The sequence below is a fragment of the Capra hircus genome, chromosome 21 (assembly GCF_001704415.2).
Source record: "Capra hircus breed San Clemente chromosome 21, ASM170441v1, whole genome shotgun sequence".
NCBI classification, from domain to species: domain Eukaryota; kingdom Metazoa; phylum Chordata; class Mammalia; order Artiodactyla; family Bovidae; genus Capra; species Capra hircus.
In genome coordinates, this window is record NC_030828.1 from 56,730,688 (window position 1) to 56,751,841 (window position 21,154).

A 21,154-nucleotide genomic window follows, 5' to 3' on the forward strand; every position below is an offset into this window, starting at 1 on the left:
GGCCTAGGCTCCCTGTTTACACTGGGGGACACTGAGCCCAGGGTGGGTGTTTGTTCATAGCACTGGGGCCTCAGAAGGAGTTCTCCCAGCTCCAGATACCTGCAGCCAGTCTTGCATGTTCCTGCTGGCATCTTCCTGTAGTCAGAACTCCAAGCTGTCTCTCACTCTGGCATCAGCTGCTGCTCCTTGGCCTAAGTCTTGTAGCTGCCACAGTGTGGAGACACAGTCCCAGTGACCTTCTCTGGCTTCTGCTCTGCTGTCGCAGCTGTCAGAAGATTTTCCTTAAAGTCCCCCAGGGCCTGATTCTTTGGATGGACTCATCTTGATTACCTTTCAACACAGGCCCTCGGGCTCCAGAACGGTCTTAAAAATGCCAAGAAAAACAAACGATGGGAGTCATCCCGGAGGAACTGGCCTGGCAGAAGGGACAGGCTTAGGTGTTCTTGTTGCAGAGAAGAACCAGGTCTGACTCCGTGCTGGAACTGTTTCTTCAACTTGCTTTTCATTGCTGCTGTTATGTGCATGCTCAGTCGCTTCAGTCATGTCCAACTCTTTGCGACCCCGCGGACTGTAGCCCGCCAGGCTCCTCTGTCCATGGGATTCTCCAGGCAGGAATACTGGAGTGGGTTGCCACGCCCTCCTCAAGGGAATCTTCCCAACCCAAGGATCAAACCCGAGTCTTCTGCACTGGCAGGCGGGGTCTTCACCCCTAGCGCCACCATTATAACAATACATGATGGCCTGCCTCGGGGGACCCTGCCCCTCTGCCTGACTGTTGGACTGTATGTGTGTAAGTCACTCAGTTGTGTCTGAATCTTTGCGACTCTATGGACTGTAGCCTGCCAGGCTCCTCTGTCCATGGAATTTTCCAGGTAAGAATACTGGAGTGGGCTGCCATTCCCTTCTCCAGGGGATCTTCCCCAATCCAGGGACGGAACCCCATCTCCTGCATTGCAGGCAGATTCTTTACCATCTGAGTCACCAGGCAAACTCAATTATTGGACTAACTGTTAGCCTCTGTTCAGCTATTAGGAAGATAATCTGACCCTGCCCACTTGTGAATGGCTGCAGAAAAGAAGAGATTAACACACCCCTTCCACAGGCTGACCATTCCGGGAGATGTTTTGTAAGACTGATGGCCCTTTGTATTAATACTTCACTTCCTCACTGCTTCTCCCTCTCTATTCTGCCTTTTGACTTTAGTTCCTCACCCCTTCTCTCTCTGGTTCTATAAAAGAAGCTGGCATCCAGACCCCGACAAATGGTTATTTTGAGACATTAGTCTGCCATCTTCTCGGTCAGCCGGCTTTCTGATTAAAGGCATATTCCTTGTCTCAGCACCTTGATTCATTGGCCTGTCGTGCGGCAAGCAGAGCGAGTTTGGACGCAGTAACATCCTAAGACCCCCCCCCCCCCGCAATGCCTGGGCTTGTGGCAAGTTCTGGAGGACCTGGGGAGAAGGTGCATGTTTCTGACATTTTTAAAATAAATAAATCATTGCAGAACTGGCCAAAGCCTCCTTCACACAGTTCCCAGATCCCATTTTCTTCCAGCTCTTCAGAGGCCACCATTGTCCTGGATTTGGTGTGCCTGTGTATTTACAAAAAAACATAGAACTGTTGTGTACACTTTTACACTTTATATAAGTGTTTTCATTCCTGCTGTAGTTTGCTTATTTCATTCAACATTGGGATTTTGGTTTGTTTGATTTTAAAGCTTCTTAACTTTTTCTTTTAAAATAACTTCAGACTCCCAGAAAAGTTACTGGAGTAGTACAGTGAATTCCTGTACAGTCTTCAGTCAGATTTACCAATTATGAATATTTTATCACATCTGTTGGTTTCCTCTTCACTTTTTCTGAACTTGTGAGAGTAAGTTGCAGACATTGTGCTTCTTTACCTGCACATATGTCTGTGAATATTTCCCAAACATGGACATTCTCTTACATAACCTCAGCACAAGGATCAATATCAGGAAATTAACATCAATGCAACTGACAGGATTTTGAGATTTCACCCAATAGCAACTGGTTCCTAACTTTTAGCAGCTGTGCGGTAGTCCAGGGTGGAAGAATCACAACTTATTGATCATTTTCTCATGGATGGACATTGGTTGTTCCCATTTTCTTTCATTATAGGTGCTTCCATTATCAATTGTCTCCTTATGCCTGTGTGTGTCCTGGGAGTGGGGCTGCTGGGGCCTGGCTACAGCACCCCTCTTTTAGATTTTGACAGTCTTTCAGAGCAGGTGCAATTGTTTTTGTTCTCATGGGGGTGCTTTTCCTCCTTGGTGTGCTGGTGGCATTCAGGGGGCTGAACAATGGGTTCTCCCCTATCTCAGGTCATTTCTCATGTTGGCATTCGTAGGAGAAACAGGGCAGGACCGCATGTGTGGTTAGGCCAGCTAGAGTAGTGACATATTCAAGGTGTTCTTGTGTGCCAGATGCTGCTTCATGCACACGTGGCAGGGATTACCAGCTCCATTGCACAGATGAGAAAACTGAGGCCCACAGAGGTGAAAAATCTCACCCTGGGTCACACAGCCAGATGTGGCAGGGCTGGGCCTGAAACTGCTTGAGTCTTAGTTTTCACCTTGGGGCTATGTGGAATGTGAAATGACCACCACTAATCGTAGTGAGAAGGTGGGTGGGCACAGCCATGAGTGACTGCCCCTCCCCTCCCCTGGGAGTGTCAAGGCTCAGCTGGTTCTCCAGGATCAGGCACGAGGAAAACACCCCTGGGGCCTCTGGACAGTTTTGCCCTAGCTCGAGAAATAGCTGCCACTTCAAAAGGAGGGAGGCTTTGGACTTCTGGAAGCTCAGCTTGGGCATGGGAGCCCCACCAGGCAATTTAATTACGGCTCTTAGAAGTTCGCTCTCAATCACTCTCGGGATAATAGCGCACAGTGTGCGCATCTGATCCTCTCTACTCCCGAGGGAAACGCTCTCTGCCTGGTATACTTACTCCCCATTTCACAGAAGAGGAGACTGGAGGTGAGTGTGGTTAGGCAAATAGACCTCTTAGCGAGTCAGTGCGGAGCTGGCTTTGCAGTGTGTGAAATGATCACCAGGCCAGCTCAGGAGATCCCAAAGCCACCAGCTCTCTACCCTGCATGCATTTATGTGACAAACCGGTGTATTTCTACACATTGATTTAAGGTGATTTTAATCATAGAAGTAATGCATAATTGGCATAAAAATTTGAAACAACCCCCCTGCATGCACTTCTCAGAAATAACAGCTCTTACTGATGTCATACAGAGCCTTCAGGACATTATTTCTGTGTATGTTTATATTTCTCTGTCTCTGTGTTTATATAAATTCCGAATGGGTCAACAAACTTTAATGAGCACTTTCTTTGCCAAGTACTATAAGGATACATACACATGGGAAATTTTCAAAGTTTCTTCAAGAACTAGAATAGTGTAGAGGTGAGTAGCCCAGACTCTGGGTTCAGATTGTCCAGATATGAAGCCCAGCTCTGCCACTTAGAGGCTGTGTGACCTTGGGCTTCCCTGATGGCTCAGCAAGCAAAGAATCCACCTGCAATGCAGGAGCTGCAGGAGGCCCAGGAACCTCGGGTTTGATCCCTGGGTGGGGAAGATCCCCTGGATTGGAAATGGCAACCCACTCCAATATTCTTGCCTGAAAAACCCCCATGGACAGAGGAGCCTGGCGGGCTACAGTCCAAAGTGTTGCAAAGAGTCAGACATGACGGAACACACGTGCACAACCTTGGATGAGCTGTTTAACCTTTCTGCGCCTCAGTGTCCTCATCTTTACATGAGACCGTCAGGTAGATATGTTACTTTCCAAGAGCTGCAGCAGCAAGTCATCATGAACCTTGGAGCTATTAACAATAGAAATTTATTTTCTCATGGTTCTGGAGGCCAGAAGTTCAAGACCAAGGGGTCAGCAGGGCTGGTTCTGTCTGGAAGCTTTGAGAGAATAGGGCCATGCCTCTCTGTAGCCTCTGGTGGTAGCCGTCAGTCCTTGGTGTTCAAAACTCCTAACTCTACTTTCTTGCCTGCCTTCATGTGATTTTCTTATATCTCTGTGTCTGTGCATGTGGGATCTTAGTTCCCTAAACTAAGAACCCCTGCCTCCTGCAGTGGAAGCTCAGAGCCCTAACCACCGAAGCCAGAGGATTCCTCTCTGTCTTTCTATGAGAACACCTCTCACTGAATTTAGGGTCCACCCTAAATCCATAGAGCTTCCCTAGTGGCTCAGACAGTAAAGAATCTGCCTGCAATGCAGCAAAGCTGGGTTTGATTCCTGGGTTGGGAAGATCCCCTGGAGAAGAGAATGGCAACCCTCTCCAGTATTCTTACCTAGAGAATCCCATGGACAGAGGAGCCTGGCAGGGTACAGTCCATGAATTTGCAAGGAGTCAGACACGACTGAGCGACTAACACTAAATCCAGAATGATGTCATCCTTAATTACATTTACAAAGATCCTTTTTCCAAGTGAGGTCACATTCACAGGGTCTGGGTGCTAGAATTTGGATCTGTCTCTTTGGGGGACACAGTGCTGCCCTCTCCAGTAGGCGTGAGGATGACTGTGTGCCATGGGCTATTGAGGATGAGCAGGCACGTTGCTGCCCTGACTGGCATTTCCAGGGCCCGCCCCTCCCACCCTGGCCCCTCCATGTCTTCATGTACTCAACCCCTGTACAGAGTGATCGGGCCATCTCATGACACTGACTACTGGGACCAGGTTTCTCTCAATAGACTCACTTGGTCCTGGAGCAGGGGCCTGGTCAGGACTGTGGGTGGGACGGAACTGGCCTTTTCCCAGTCCTCCCCTTCCATCCCACACTCCCCCGCCACCCCCCGAGTTCCGGCCAAGTCTGCACAAGGGGGCCTTAGTTCTTCCAGTGATGCGTCATTGGAACTTGCTGAGCTGCTTCCCCCGGGGCCCACACAGGCAGCCCAAGGCCAGCGTCCTCGTGAGCTGGGAACTAAGGGGCCTTCTCCCAGACAGGCAGCATCCAGCCAGGGGTCTGCACTCTTAGCTGACCCCACACCCAGGTGGGCCCCTCGGGTGGCCTCTCCACCCCAGAGCAGGGCTTTCCTTTCTCCTCACCAAGGTTTAGTAGGCCCATGACTAAATGCAGGCAGCATGCCAGAGTGGACACACCATGCCAAGTCCCTCCTTCCTGTGGGAACTGGTGAGAAGGTGCCCAAATAAGCCAGGATGCCGAGCCCAGGCCTGGTCCCTGTGGCCCAAGGCAAGGGTTTTTCCTGGTGTCTGGCCACCCTGCACCTGGGTGGGGCAGCCTGGGTGTCCTCGGACAGCCCACCCCTTGAATTGAAAGGCTGTTAGGACTGCTGATTAGAGCCGTTCTCTATATTTCTCCTGTGCAAGCAGAAGGGAAACAAGTCATGGAATGATTTCTCTTTCCCGTGGAATTGCCCTGAAGTGTCTGGGCTCATTATTTTGTGCTAACAGTGCCATTCATTACTCGGGGTTCTGGTGGCTGCCTTCGCAGGGCCCTCGGCTGGAGCTTGGCTGGTGAGCAGGAGGGTGTGGGAGCTGGGGTGGTTGACTGTGCCAGCAGATGACATATTGGCTGTGGTGCGGGCTCAGTGATGGTCCCTCAAAGTCAGAGCTGGTGTGGCCAAGCTGTTTAATGACTGTGATCATGGCTCTGCAGCAGCCTGCGCGATGCTGGCTCAGGGCGTTCGCACCTCTGCCATCCTGCTTGAGCCCGACAGTCCAGCCTGGCGCTCCAGCATCAGTTCCAGTGTTTAATAGTCACAAGTGGGCATCCAGAGAGCTCAAGTGACCTGAGGCTCAAGGTCATCAGGGACTCAGGGGGTAGGGAGCGTCTTCCTGGCCCCATTACCCTTCCTTGGCCTGGTCAGAGCAGGTGTCCCTGCCACTCTGTCCCTCCAGGGCTCTGCTGCTCCTGTGACCTGGTGCAAGGCCCAAACCTCCCCCAGGCTCAGTTGCTCCTTCGCTAACTTACAGTCCTTGCTGCAGCCTTTGAAACTTAGAGTTTCCACTCCCAGCCTCCGATCCTGCCAAGCCACCACTTAGAGGGCCCTGAGCAAACCCTTGTTGCTTCCACCCTTGCCCACCCAGAGGGGAAGGAGAACACTGAACAACTTGGACAATTCCTGGAAAGCAGCATCTTAAGAGCCTTTGGCCTCTGGAGTGTTTAGTCTGAGTGGCCACGCGTAGCCCCTTCAGTGCTCATCTCTGGAAGGTTTCTGCAGTAACCCTAGGTCTTATTTGTCTTTCCACCGGAAGAAGCTGAGCTCAAGTTACAAAAGGGATCCTCCAAGTTATTTGTTTCTGTGCCCCCAAATTGGCTTTTTTGTTCATGTCAAGCCGTGGTTCCCTAGCACTTGAACTTGGACTGGGATTGACTTGGGTACAAGATGAGTACAATACACAAAGGTGTACCCCACTCTAAATGTGCTGAGTCCTACAATCAAGGCTGCAATGTGGGAGAACTATAGTGAGAAGAGGGAAATAAGAATTCCAATTAGCAAGCTGAAAAGAGAAGCAGTAGCTAGCATTTCCTGAATTATGTGCACTCTGCCAAGTTTTTGACAAATGTCCCATCAAATTTTCACAACTATCCTATGAAGTATTTTTATACAAGTGAATAAACGGAAGCCCAGAGAAGTAAAGGATCTAGCCAGAGATCACACAGCCTGGATCCTAACCTAGGGCTTGTAGTGCATCAGGCAGCCTTCTAATGAATGGGCCCTGAAGGATGGGAAAACTTTATCCCCAGTGGTTTGTTATAAAAAATATACTAGACATACAGAAGAGTCAAAATAATTTTGGAGTAAGCACTTACCCTTGATGTTTTTGTTTATTCCTCTGTCTCTCCACCTTATTTTTTCTTCTGCATTTTAAAGTTCTGGACACCCCAGAATATTTAGCACGTATATCACTAACTAGAGTTCAGTATTTCTTTATGGTTCTTTTTTACTGTTTTGGTGTAAAATTTGCATATAATAAAATGTAAATATACTTAGCTAAGTGTATCAGCTGAACTTCAAATAAATGGATACATATCATATGTATTTTTTGGCATCTGGCTCCTTTCTCTCAGCAGTGTTTTTGAGGTTTATACATGGGATTGTGTGTACCAGTGGTTCCTGTTTGTTGTTGAATATTTTTCCACTGTGTAAGGTACCACTTGTCTGTTGATTCTGATTGATGAATTTCTGGACCAGTGTGGGGCTATTATGAATAAAGCTGATATGAACACTCAAGGAGAGGTCTTTTCATGGGCATACTTTTGCCTTTCTTTTGGGTACATATCTATGAATGGAATGGCTCAGCCATGGGGCAGGTGTATATGAAAGTTGATTTGAAAAGACTGCCTTTTTTCATAGTGGTCATACCAATTTGCATTCTCACCAATAAAGCATGAGCTTTCTGTTTACTTCCTATCCTTGCCATCATGTGATGTTATCAGTCTTTTTAATTTTAGCCCAGTGGTTGTGCCGTGGTATCTTATTGTGGTTTTAATTTGCATTTCCTTAATGACTAATGATGTCAAGCACTTTTTACCTGCTTCCTGGCCATGTCTTCTTCTTTGAAGCATCCTCAAAGCCCCTTTAAAAAATTAATTTGTGTGATCTCTATTAGATACATGCTTTGCAAATATTTGCTCCTAGCCTGTAGTTTGAGTCTTCAGGGTGGTTTTGGTTTTTTTTTTTTTTTTTTTTTTGAGTCTTCATTTTCTTTATGAGGTGTTTCCATGGGCACAAGTTTCAATGTTGACATGACTAACTTTCCGTCTTTTCCTTTCTGGTTCTTGCTTTCTGTGTCCAGTCTAATGAATGTTTGCCTACCTGTTGAGAGGAAGTCACAGAGAATCTGAAGGCACTGCAGGTGGACAGAATAGCTGGAGCAAGAGTGTCGAGTGGGGATGTGCAGGTTTTGCAGGGGTGGTGGACAGCAGCCTCCTTCTGAGGGCTAGGGGCTCCCAATGGAAATGCCTTCAGTATCAGGGACTGGATTGGACTCTTCCGGCAGTGGGAGCCATTGAGAGTTTTAGAGCGGGGCAGGGACATGATCACAGAAGGAGAGAGGACACAGTCCCTTTGCTGGAGCCTGGGGCAGAGTTTCTACTTGGTCACCGTGAAAGCAGCAGGCTGTACCTCAAGAGGCAGGTGGGACTGCTGGGGGCTGGGGATAGGGGATTGGGTTCATGTCTGTGGGCGCAGAGGCCAGCCAGGCCCCACCACATCTTAACCAGTCCATTTCTTCTTGCCAAGAAAACCCAGGGACTGGTGAGAGCAAGTTGCTAGCCGGAAGCCCAGGGAAGGTGCTTACTTATGTGGATTTAGAGGCGACTCTCCCAGTAGATCCAGAATCCTTAGAGAGACACACACACCGCCCCCCCACCCCACTGTGGTCCCTGACCCCACCTTCTCCCACCCTCACCCTTCTACCTCCTGCCACCCCCAAGCTTCCTCATGGTTCCTCCTGGACCAGGCAACTCAAGCCTGCTGCTCGAGGCCTTTGCTGCCCGAGTCTGGAATCTTTTCCTCAGCTGTCTGCATCCAGATGTTACTCAGTCTTTTCAGTGAGGGCTCCCCTGACCCCAGCCCTTTGCTTGCCTGGCTGGTGCTCAGCACCATCTAACACCCCAGGGCACCCCTTCACCTTGTCTGTGGCCTGACTTCTCTCCCAGAGATGAGGGGTTTTTCTCCTTTTTAAGCTATTTTGTTCTCTGCTCTAACCCCATGCCTGGAACAACATCTGGTGCTTTCAGGCCCTCAGAAAATATTCATAGTATAAATGAATTCAAGGTGAACTTTCTCATTTTTTTCAAAGTTTGTTTGATCTTGGTTCCACAAGAGAAAATGGGGACCCTTGTCCAGAAAGTCCGGGTCCTACCTAGGCCACCTGGCAAAAAGAGGAGTCTTCTAGGCCACTTCTCCCCTTTGTACAGATGCAGAAACTGAAGCCCTAAGAGGGAACAGATGTTCTCACAGATTTCACTAAGCAACCTAAGCCTAGTTAGTGGCAGAGAGGAAATGGGAGCCAATTGCTGTCACTCCGGTGGCTGTTAGAGTCCTAACTGGCCTCTGAGAGGAAGCCTGGGGCCAAGCAAGAAGATTTTAGGATGATTATAAAGCCTTTTGGTGCCAGAAGATATTTTTGTGCTTCCAAGGAAGGCTAGAAGAACCTAGAAGACCAAGAATGTGTATTTCTGGGTGATTCTGGCCTCCGCTGTCTTTACTGCTTTGCCAGAGGAGATGTGGACCATACTTCGGGCCCTGGGAAGAGGTCATGTCCATATGAGCTGGGCCGCCCTGCTCTCAAACTCTAAATGAGACCCAGTTCCACAGCCTGTAGATGCCCCCCAGCTGCCCCTCCCAGCCCCATGACGCCCGCAGCTGTCTGGACACTACTGTTGGCCTGGTGACCTGGCACACTGTTGTGTGGACCCAGAGGAGAAATTCATAAGAACCCCCGACACACGCAGCTTCCAGGGAGGGAGGGCGGGCTTCTAGAAGGATTTAGGAGTGAGGAGCATCAGAAGAGGGAATTTTTAGTACACTGACTTTGCTGGATCTCTCGCTATATTTATCTTTCTAGTCTGGTCTCTGCAAAATCCAACACAACTGGACCTGTTTAACCTCACCTTCCCAGCCTCCCCACCACCCAGAGAACCACCAGGACCCCCGCCCTCCCCTCTAGGGAATGCTGTTCCCTCATCAGGACTCCTGGGTCCCCCACCTCCTCTGACCTCAGCAAATGGTTCCACTTTTCTGTGCTTCTAGCAGGGCTCATCCTGGCCTCATCCTACCCCACCCCCAGGCAGCTCCTTAACAGCAGATGCCGACCTGATCTCTGCTGCCCTTAGGCAGCATCTCAGGGATACAAGACAAAGGAAAGGCACCAGCTGCATCTTCCTGGTTTTATAACTACCCTTTTCTATCTGACTAAGGTTTTCACCCATGGGAAGTCCCTGGTGGTCTGGTGGTTAGGACTCCATGCTTCTACTGAAGCGGGCACGGGTTTGATCCCTGGTCAGGGCACAGCTTAAAAACAAACAAAAACAGCAACCACAGTGAAAAAGGTTTTCACCCCTGCAGATACCCTGAGAGATTTTGTTCCTCAGGTAGCAGGCAAACAGACCACACAGCCCCTACCCCACCCCACCCCCGACTCAGAATTTGAGGCCCCAAGATGCTGTTCCCCCTTTCCTGGAATCAAACTCACATGCGTGTGTGTGTAGGGGGTCGGGTGGAGGAAGTGTGTTGTGGAGAGTCTGGAATCTCTTGGGCCGGTCCTCTACTTGTCCTGCCATTTCTCAGGCCTGTGATGTTCTTCCTTTCCCAGGGACCCTGACCTGTTACATCCTCATCCTGGGGATTGACTGGGAGAGAGACAGGGAAACCTGGAAATGTCTGTATCAGCATATCTAACCAAAATACAATGCAAGCACCTTATGTAGTTTTACATTTTCTGGTAGTCACACTACCAGAAAAAAAGGAAAAAGAAAGAGGTGAAATTAATTTTAATAATGTTCTATCTCAGTATGTCCGAAAATGATCATTTCAATACACAATCAATGTAAAATATTATTAATGGACTATTTTGTGGTCTTTTTTTTTAATACCAAGTTTTTGAAGTCCTGTGTGTATTTTACACTTCCGGTGTGTCTCAGTTCAGACGGCTGACTCTTAAGCGTTGATATGACTAGTGGCTATCATACTGGTCAGCACAACTCTGTCTTGATCTGAGTGATGGTTACTTGGGTGCAGACATATGTCAAAGTTTGTCTAATTGTATATTAAAGACTAGTGCATTTTACTGTGTGTAAATTACACTTCGGTTAGGAAGTTGTTGTTTTTTTAAATTCTCTTCAGGTCTCTGCTCAAATGCCATTGTTTCCATGAACCCTCCCTGGGTTGGAATTGGCTCCTTCCATTGCCCTGTCCTCCTGCTATATTTAGTCTGATCTTGTGCTGCAGCTGGTTGTGTCTGTGTATGTCTTACTTATGTTAAGTGCCTTAAGGTGAAGATCATGTCCATTTTTTAACTCCCCCAAAGGCCCTGGCTATGCAGATGCTGAATAAGCAAGCATGATTTATTCAATCCAATAAGAATTGAATCCCCATTTGTTGTCAAGTCCTCTCTGGACCTGCGTCAGGATGCACTGATCATTCTATTCTGTTCGCAGTCCTATTCCAGATGTTGGCAAAGGAGAAAGACAGGAAGAGGAGAAGGAAGATGGAGTGGGGCCCGGCCTGCCAGGCACTCCGAAAAACTGCCTTCCTCACCGGGACATCAGCGTCCTGGAGAAACTCGTCAAGACGTGCCCGGTGTGGCTGCAACTGGGTCTGGGCCGGGCGGAGGCGGCCAGGATCCTACACCGGGAGGCAGCCGGGGTGAGTGGGGTGGTCTCTCCACCTTGTGGCTGGTGGGCGGGTACAGCTGTATGGAAGTAGCTGCCTTCTAGATGGCCGCCCATTTGCTCTCTTCTTAGGCTTATCAGCATTTCAACCAGAACTCAGGATTGAGGGACTGTTGGGCCGTCTGGTTTCTGCCTTGGAGAGCAGGTGTCCCGCTGCGGAGCCTTGGGCAGCGTGGCTAGCGGGATGTGTCTGAGCACTTGGGTGTCCCAAGCAGGACTGGCACTTCGAGAACTCAGCCAGGCATCCAGGGACTAGAGAATATCAGAGCCTGAGGAACCCAAGAAATCATTTTACATGTGAGGATGAGGGGCTGTGGAATATAATCGAAAGGTTTCTCTTGTCTGAGTGGTTTTTTTTTTTTTTTTGGTTTTGAGTCAGGCTCTGTGAGTTGGGAAATGGCTTAAATTTTCTGAACCTCACTTTTCTCTTTGAAATGGGGCCATTAATAGTATTTTCCTCCCCACGGTACAAACATTACAGAGGAAGATAGATAGGTACATAATAAAACATGAGTCAGAGCTCATCAAATCCCACCCACTCTCCACCACCCCCATACATGCTACTTCCTTTAAATTTTTTAAATTTAATTTTAAAAGTGATATACATATATATATATAGTAAAAAAAAAATATCAAGTTGGACAGAAATGATAAAGTAAGAAGTAAAGTGTCTGATAAAGGTCTTTGCCACCTACTCTTTTTCCACCTACCTACTACCCAGAAGTCTTTTTTTGTTCAGGGCTTTTTAAAATTGAGGTGAAATTCACGTAACATAAAATTAGCTTTTTTCAAGTGAGCGATTTAGTATGTGCACAAGGTTATGCAAGCAGCACTTCTATCTAGTTCCAAAATATTTCACTGCCCCAAGATAAAGCCCCATATCCATTAAGCAGTTACTCCCTATTCCTTCTTTCCCTGGCCTCTGACAGCCACTGGTCTGCATCCAGAAGTCATTTCTGCTGAACGTGTGTGTCCTGTTGATCTTGTGTTCAGACCCCCACATCTGTAATAGCTAGCATTCCCCAAAGGGTGAAAGGGTTAGTTGTTCAGTCGTGTCCAACTCTTTGCGACCCCATGGACTGTAACCCGCCAGGCTCCTCTGTCCATGGGATTATCCAGGCAAGAATACTGGAGTGGGTTGCCATGCCCTTCTCCAGGGGATCTTCCCAACCCAGGGATCGAACTCAGGTCTCCTGCATTGCAGGCGGATTCTTTACCATCTGGGCCTCCAAGGAAGCCATTCGCCAAGCACTTACTATATTCTGGGCACAGTCTAAGTTCTCCAGTGCAGGTTATCCTCACAACAGCCCTCTGAGATAGATGTTACTATTATGCCCATTTTACAGATAAAGTAACTGAGATACCATGCAGTTGAGTGTCCCCAGGTGGACACAGTGAGCCAGTGCCCGAGCTGGCATTTGAACCCAGGTGGCTGGGGAGCTCCCATGTACAGGTTTTATTTGACACAGATAGAATCACATCTTTCAGCCATTTGTGCTGGTCTCACCTTCAGGGTGGTATGCATCGCTACTCTCTGGGGAATAGTCCAAGCTCCTAAACACAGGAGACTCAGGTGGATAGTGGACTCATTTACCATGGACTGGATAAAAATCCATCAACTTGGCAATTGTACCTGAACTTTGGAATTACTGGAACTTATGGAGAAGACAGTGGCAGAGGATAAGATGGTTAGATAGCGTCACCGACTCAATGGACATGAAATTGAGCAAAGTCCAGGAGATCGGGAAGGACAGGGGAGCCTGGCATGCTGCAGTCCATGAGTCACAAAGAGTTGGACACGACTTAATGACTGAACAAGAACAGCAACAACAACTTGGGGCCTCTAGTAAAGTCCCACAGAGGCCCCTGCCGTAGTGAGTGGGTACCAGAGAGGCCTGAAGACCAAGCAGAATCCCGAGGGAGCAAAGGGAGGCCACCGCCAGCCTGTGGACCTGCCCAGCCCCACCACAGCACCAGGTCAGCCTGGGAGAGGGTTAGAGGGGGCAGGCAGGGAGACTGTAGTCCTCAGGAAACTAGATCTGTTGTTTCATTCCTCCCCCACCTAAAGGCTTTCCGTTTTGAACTGACTGAAGGCTTCAGAGCAGATGATGAAACTCATAGAAAGTAAAATTGGAGACTCACACCAGCAGGTGTTCCGGTCAGCATTCCCAGGCTGCAGGCCTGGTTGGTTGTCCACTCTTCTATTAGAATCTGAGGGGAGGATGCAGCTGAAAAACAGGCCCAAGTGTAAGGTTGCAATGCTGAGGGTGGCTGTTTTCTGGACCTTTCTGGGTCATCAGGAGAAGTGTGTCCAGGCCTGTGTGTAGATAGAGGTGGAGCAGAGAGTGAGGACCCGTCCGAAGGCGAACTGCATTGGGTGTAAGTCATGCCCACCTCAGCAAATGGTTCAATCCTCAAAAAGTTTGCAATAAACCCTACTCAAAACAATAGTAGTGGTCTGTGTGGAGCATGCTTATTAATGTCAGGCCCTGTACCAAGTACAGTATAGTATGATTGTCGTCTCATTGAATCCTCACAGCAATCCTGTGAGGTGGACTCTGCCATGATCCTCGTTTTATAGATAATGAAACTGAGGCTGGAGGGGGAGCGCCCTTGTTGTGCTTCCCAAAGGCAAAACCTCAAAGGCTTCCCAAGCTGAGGATTTGATTGCAAGTGGTTTATTTGGGAGGTGACCCTAGTGACCACAAGTGGGGGAAATAAGACAAGAAAGTGGAGACAGATAATAAAATCAACCCTAACCCTAATAAAGGGCTTCCCTTGTGGCTCAGCTGGTAAAGAATCTGCCTGCAATGCGGGAGACCTGGGTTCAATCCCTGGATTAGGAAGATCCCCTGGGGAAGGGAAAGGCTACCCACTCCAGTATTCTGGCCTGGAGAATTCCATGGACTGTATAGTCCATGCGGTCACAAAGAGTCAGACATGACTGAGTGACTTTCACTTTCACGTTCATGCTGGTTACCCCGGGGGCACATGAGGCTGGCTTCTCCTGGGGCACTTTGGGAGCCAGGGCAGAACACATGTCTCAAGGTCATTCCACCCCGAGGGCTGAGGGAGCTGGTGTTATTGACCACCTCCTGAGAGCCGTTGGTTCCAGGCAGTGGGGGTGATGGTTCATGTTCCAGTACCTCCCTTCTGCTCTCAGTATGAGAAGCTCTGACTCTGGTCAGAAATAGCCAGTGGGCAAAGAGATGCCAATCTGGCTGTTCCCAGCAGCATCTGCCACTGGGAGTGAAGTCACCTGTCCAGGGTCACACAGGTAGTGAGTTACAGGGCTGAGATTTGACCCCAGTCCTAGCTAAGCCAGAGCACACCCCTCACAAGGGTGAAAGTTAGTAGCAGAAAAGAAAAAGAAGTGACTTTCTGAGGTCAACCGATACCAGATGGGTGTGGGTATAAGACATGTACGAAAATGGGTAAACTATGATCTTAAACACATATGCAGATGGGTAAACTATGATCTTAAACACATATGCAGATGGGTAAACTGTGATCTTACCACTGTTTTCTCAGAGTTTCTGGGAGGGCGAGTTCTATGCATGGATATGAATGAGATGGCATGGGGAGGAGATGTCTGAGTGTTGTGTGAAAGGTAGGACAGCGAGGGACCTGGAAGAGGGAGGGAACATGTCCAGGTGGGCTGATCCAGGCAGACTTCCTGGAGGAGGCAGATGCTGAGCCCTGTGTCTAGAGCCTTGAATCTGATCCTAGGAGTGAGACCACAGGGTACTGTTAAGACCACAGGTTGGGAGCCGGAGGCCTTCCCACTTCTGCCCCCTACTGCCCCCTCCATGGCCACAGGGATTGGGGCAGCCCTGAAGACCACAGAACTGGAGAAGACGCCTTCTGTTCACTTTTCTGCCCTCCCCACTACTCCTCCCTGTGAGCTTCTGTATTTTCAAGCAGAAAGCAAAGCCCTAAGGCTCATGCTCTGATACAGACGTGTCCCACTTTTACCCAGTGTTCTTTGCATGATCTTATTGCTTACTCCTTGGAAGAAAAGTTATGACCAACCTAGATAGCATATTGAAAAGCAGAGACATTACTTTGCCAACAAAGGTCTAGTCAAGGCTATGGCTTTTCCAGTGGTCGTGTATGGATGTGAGAGTTGGACTGTGAAGAAAGCTGAGCACTGAAGAATTGATGCTTTTGAACTGTGGTGTTGGAGAAGACTCTTGAGAGTCCCTTGGACTGCAAGGAGATCCAACCAGTCCATTCTGAAGGAGATCAGCCCTGGGATTTCTTTGGAAGGAATGATGCTGAAGCTGAAACTCCAGTCCTTTGGCCACCTCATGCGAAGAGTTGACTCATTGGAAAAGACTCTGATGCTGGGAGGGATTGGGGGCAGGAGGAGAAGGGGACGACCGAGGATGAGATGGCTGGATGGCATCACTGACTCGATGGACATGAGTCTGAGTGAACTCCGGGAATTGGTGATGGACAGGGAGGCCTGGCGTGCTGCAGTTCATGGGGTCGCAAAGAGTCGAACATGACTGAGCGACTGAACTGAACTGATTGGATTCTCACAGTGACTTCTTTCTGGTCGATGTAATTGGCATTTCCATTTCCAGATAAGAAAGTGAAGGCACAGAGAAGTTAAGTCACTTGCCTGAGGTCACACAGCTAGAAAGTGCAGAGTCTGCACGGTATGATCTGCAGGGATGCTGGGAAGGCCCTTTGCTGTATAGTATCACTCTCAGGGAACTGTCTGAATTTCCATCAGTGCAATGGCTTCATAGTTTTTAAAGATTACAGACACTGAATAGCCACCAGGCTGTGAGAGTTCAGAGGGTCCTCAGAGATCACACGGCCCCACGCCTTCATGACACTGAGGTGGGACAGTGCTTCCTCTGTCACTGTCTGGGGCCAGTGGTCAGGAGACTGGAGATCCCGCCCCTTTGTCCCAGTTATCTGTATAACCTTGACAACATCCCTACCCAACCACCCCCGCCCAATCCCTCCCCATCTCCTGTAGCCTGCTTCTCTGATAAGGTGCTGGGAACATATTGGCCCATTTTTGATTTGCATGGACTCAGAGCAAGGCAGTCAAAAGCCACCTTTATTCATTCTGCACCCAAAGGGTGGGGTGTTTTTTCTTCTAGTTTTATTTTAGAAGTCTTCCGTTTACAAAGACGTTGCCAAGATAGTACAGATAGTTCCCTTATGTGCTTCTCACCCAGTTTCCCCCACTGTTAACATCTAACATAAGTCTGGTACACTTGTCACAGTTAATGAACCAGTATTGCTACATTAGTATTAACTAGCACCCACGTTCTATTCAGATTTCCTGGTTTTTACCTAATGTCATTTTGTGTTTCCAGGATCCCCTCCGGGGCACCACATCATATATACTCACAAGTCTCCTTAGGTTCCTCTTGGCTGCATGTTTCTCAGACTTTCTTTGTTTTTGACGATCTTGACAGCTTTGAGGAGTACTGGTCAGGCGTTTTGTAGACTGTCCCTTACCTGTGATTTGTCTGATGGTTAGACAGGGATTCCCTGCTGGCTCAGACGGTAAAGTGTCTGCCTGCAGTGCGGGAGACCCAGGTTCGATCCCTGGGTCCGATCCCTGGGTTGGGAAGGTCCCCTGGAGAAGGGCATGGCAACCCACTCCAGTATCTTGCCTGGACAGAGGAGCCTGGTGGGCTACAGTCCATGGGGTCACAGAGAGTCGGACACGACTGAGCAACTTCACTTTCACTTTCACTTAGACGGGGGTATGGGTTTGAAGGAGAAAGATCCCAGAGCCAAAGTGCCATTCTCATCCCACTGTGACTAAGGTACGTATTGTCAGCATGACGTCACTGTGGATGTTGACCTTGATCACCTGTCAGGTTCCACCGTAAAGTTACTCCTTCCCCTGCCCCTTCCACACCTTCCTCTTTGGAAGGAAGTCACTCTACACAGCCCACACTCAGGGAGTGGGGACTTGTGCTCCCTCTCCCTGAGAGTAGAGCATCTATGTAAATTATTTGAAATTCTTCTGCACAAAGGATTTGTCTCTTCTCCTTCATTTATTCATTTATTCAATCAGTTGCTTTATCAGTATGGACTCACAGATACTTATTTTATGCTTTGAGTTTCAACTCAGCGTTGTCATTGTTGTTTAGTTGCTAAGTCACGTCCATCTCTTCTGCAGCCCTGTGGACTGTGGCCCACCAGGCTCCTCTGTCCATGGGATTTCCAAGCAAGAATACTGGAGGGGATTGCCATTTCCTTCTCCAGGGCTCCAGCGGATCTTCCCGACCCAGATCAAACCTGCATCTCCTGCATTGGCAGGTGGATTCTTTACCACTGAGCCACCAGGGAGGTCCAATGTAGCCTCATACTATTATAATTACTTTGTTGCTCAAATTGTTTCAGCTTTGGCCACCGGGAGCTCTTTCAGTTGCTTCCTGTGTCCCTTTGATGAACTCCCATCATTTTGTGTGTGTTTTACTTATTTGTTTGTTTGGAGCACTTCCTCACTTTCTTACACTAAAAGATGCTCCAGACTCATATATTCCTTGCCCTAGTTCTAGGCTCAGCCATTTCTCATCGGAGAATAATACTGGAAACTAAGATCTGGGTACTCAGTGTTGCTATTGGAGTGTCATTGCTTCTAGACCTCAAGGTGGTCTTTTAATGAATGAAACCTCTTGTAAGATTGCTTTTTGTTTAGCAAGAGTTGCAGTAACCCGAGTTTTGATATGGACCAGCCACATTCAAGGCATCTTCCTCTACTGTGAGCCAAGGATACCAATTCCATTCAATATTAGTTTGGCAAAAGCATCAGCAAAGCTGCTTTTCTCCCCTTCAGGGTGCTAGGACCAGGGAAGAAGACACAGCCAGCAGGTCTGCTGTGTTGCCAAGTACTATCTCTCATCTTTCCAACAGCCCGCAACAGGGGGTGGGCTCTCTATTTTATTTATTTTTAATTTTTATATTTTGGTCACACTGTGTGGCTTGCGAGATCTTAGTTCCCCAACCAGGGATCAAACCCGGCCCCTGCAGTGAAAGCACCAAGTCCTAACCACTGGACCACCAGGGGATTCCCGGGGGCTCTCTATTTTATCAGTGAGGAAACTCACTTCTGACGTTAAGGAATCTGCCCTGAGTAATATGACTACTAAGTGATAGAGTGTGATTTGCACTAACTGCCTTCAAAGACTTAAAAAAAAAAAAAAACCCACAATGTCTCAGCCTCATCCCCCCAAATGCAGATTTCTTTGGTTTAGAGTGGGGCTCAGCCATCAGCATGGTTTTCAAGTTCCCTCGGTGATTCTGATGTGCAGCCAGGATTGAGAAACCCCGCTCCTTGCCAGGCTACAACCTCGTTGTATGTAAAGAAGGTGGGCTGCATGTCCAGGCTGGGCTTCGGCTGCTGGACCCCCAACCTCCATGGGCACAGATGCCCCTGTACTTGTGGACTCCATGAAGAACTAGCCACTTCTATTTCAGCCCTGAAGAGTATGATTGGAAAATTTCCCCAAGCAACTGGAAAATAGTCCTAAAATAACAAAAGTGGAAAAGCAGACAGCTCTGGATTGACCGGGCCAAAAAGGGATAGTAAAAACAAAACCATTTATAGTGTATTTAGCTTTGGGTTTTTATCTATTTATTTGGAGGGAAGGAAGGGCATGCAGTAGCTGCATTCTCTCCCTAAGCATATTCTGTCCCAGCTGTTAACTGAAATCAGCTGGTCTTCCCAAAATTCATCATGCTGACTGAAGGTGGACAGGGAGGGGCTCGCATGCCAGCCAGGGGCTCAGCCCTCCTGGATTGCAGTGACTTACCTATAAAACTAACCCTGAGTTTTGGAAACATCCCAGAACACTGATGCTGGGAGAGAATCTTCTAGATGGAAGGAGTCCTGGACGCTTTTGTCCCTCTCCCAGACTAGACTGGAGAAGCCAGCTCAGAGAGGGGAAGTGACTTGCCGAAGGACTCAGCAAGCCAGGGTCAGCACTAGGAGGGACTCTGTGTCCTGCCTCATGGCCCAGGGCTCTGGCCATGACCCTGCTGTAGGCTTCAGGGGGTGGGGATGAGCGAATCTGAGCTCTTCAAAGAAAACTGGATCCTCAGAGCAGGGGGTGGACATGTCACCCATCAGTTCATACAGTTGGGGGAAGAGGATTCTTCTACTTTTTTGCAAGTTCCTAATCTAGTGCATTGGGGGAGCTGATAAAAGGGAAATAAATAAAGAGGGACCAGAAGGAGTGGGCTGACTCAGATGTCGGCTCAACAAGGCAGCAGATGACGCTTCTACCCATAGAGGAGAGAGGTTGAGTGAGGACGCTGGGGCGCAGCAAGCTTTGGCCCTACTTAATCAGGGAAGGCTTTCAGGAGGACTTGCTCAGGGAGGGTCCCAGTGTGGGCATGAGTGTGACCTGCTCCATCCTAATAACCCTGGGCAGCCCACATGCAGGGATCCTGAAGGTAGACAGAGAAGGATCTGGGGCCTGGACTTGTCACCTCGTGTTCCCTGTCTGCTCACCTTGAGCTTATCCTTTCACTCGGTGCTGAGACATGAAGTCTGGAGCTGCTAGTGAGGATGTCTTTCCATGTCCAAGGTGCCTGGTGCTCAGCATGTTACCTTTCTGACTATAGAGCCATCCATGAATGAGAGGATGGGAATGCCACCTCCACAGTGCAGGGGACTCTGAGGCAGGTAGAGACACCATACACTGTGTGCATGCTAAGTCACTTCAGTTGTGTCCAGCTCTTTGTGACCCTATGGATTGTAGCCCACCAGGCTTTTCTATCTATGGGATTCTCCAGGCAAGATTACTGGAATGCATTGCCATGCCCTCCTCCAAGGATCTTCCCAACCCAAGGATCAAACGTAAGTCTTATGTCTCCTGTGTTGGCAGGCAGATTCTTTACCACTAGTGCCATCTGGAAAGCCCCATACCATATATTGGGTGCTTATTATATAGCAGGCACTCTACTGAAGTCACCTGGGCACTTTCAATAATCCTTTGAGGCGCTAGGTCATCTGGGAATGCTTTCAGTTCAAGTAATACCTGGCCTATGGTAGCTTCAACCATAAGGCGACTATTGCTTACCTAATGAGAAATCTGGAGGTTTGGGGTCTAGGGCTAGTTTAGTAGTTAATGGATGACAGTGGTTGACTTTATCTTTGGGGGCTCCAAAATCACTGCAGGTGGTGACTGCAGCCATGAAATTAAAAGATGCTTACTCCTTGGAAGAAAAGCTATGACCAACCTAGACAGCATATTAAAAGCAGAGACATTACTTTGCCAACAAAGGTCTGTCTAGTCAAAGCTATGGTTTTTCCAGTAGTCATGTATGGATGTGAGAGTTGAACTAAAAAGAAAGCCGAGCGCCAAAGAACTGATGCTTTTGAACTGTGGTGTAGGAGAAGACTCTTAAGAGTCCCTTGGACTGCAAAGAGATCCAACTAGTCCATCCTAAAGGAGATCAGTCCTGAATAGTCACTGGAAGGACTGATGCTGAAGCTGAAGCTCCAATACTTTGGCCACCTGATGTGAAGAACTGACTCACTGGAAAAGACCCTGATGCTGGGAAAGATTGAAGGCAGGAGGAGAAGTGGACTACAGAGGATGAGATGGTTGGATGGCATCACGTTCACGATGGACATGAGTTTGAGCAAGCTCTGGGAGTTGGTGATGGACAAGGAGGCCTGGTGTGCTGCAGTTCATGGAGTCACAAAGAGCCAGACACAACTGAGCAACTGAACTGACTGATGTCTTCAAGACCCAAGTTCTTTCC

General features: G+C 48.6%; 1 protein-coding gene across 1 annotated transcript in view; it reads left to right on the plus strand.

The window, feature by feature from the left end:
- The window catches only part of RIN3 (Ras and Rab interactor 3), a 132,694-nt gene that overhangs the window by 29,316 nt on the left and 82,224 nt on the right, over nucleotides 1-21,154 (plus strand). The window contains exon 2 of the mRNA XM_018066144.1: nucleotides 11,168-11,375. Within this exon, the coding sequence (XP_017921633.1) occupies nucleotides 11,168-11,375 (208 nt within the window). The remainder of the gene's footprint in view (nucleotides 1-11,167; nucleotides 11,376-21,154) is intronic.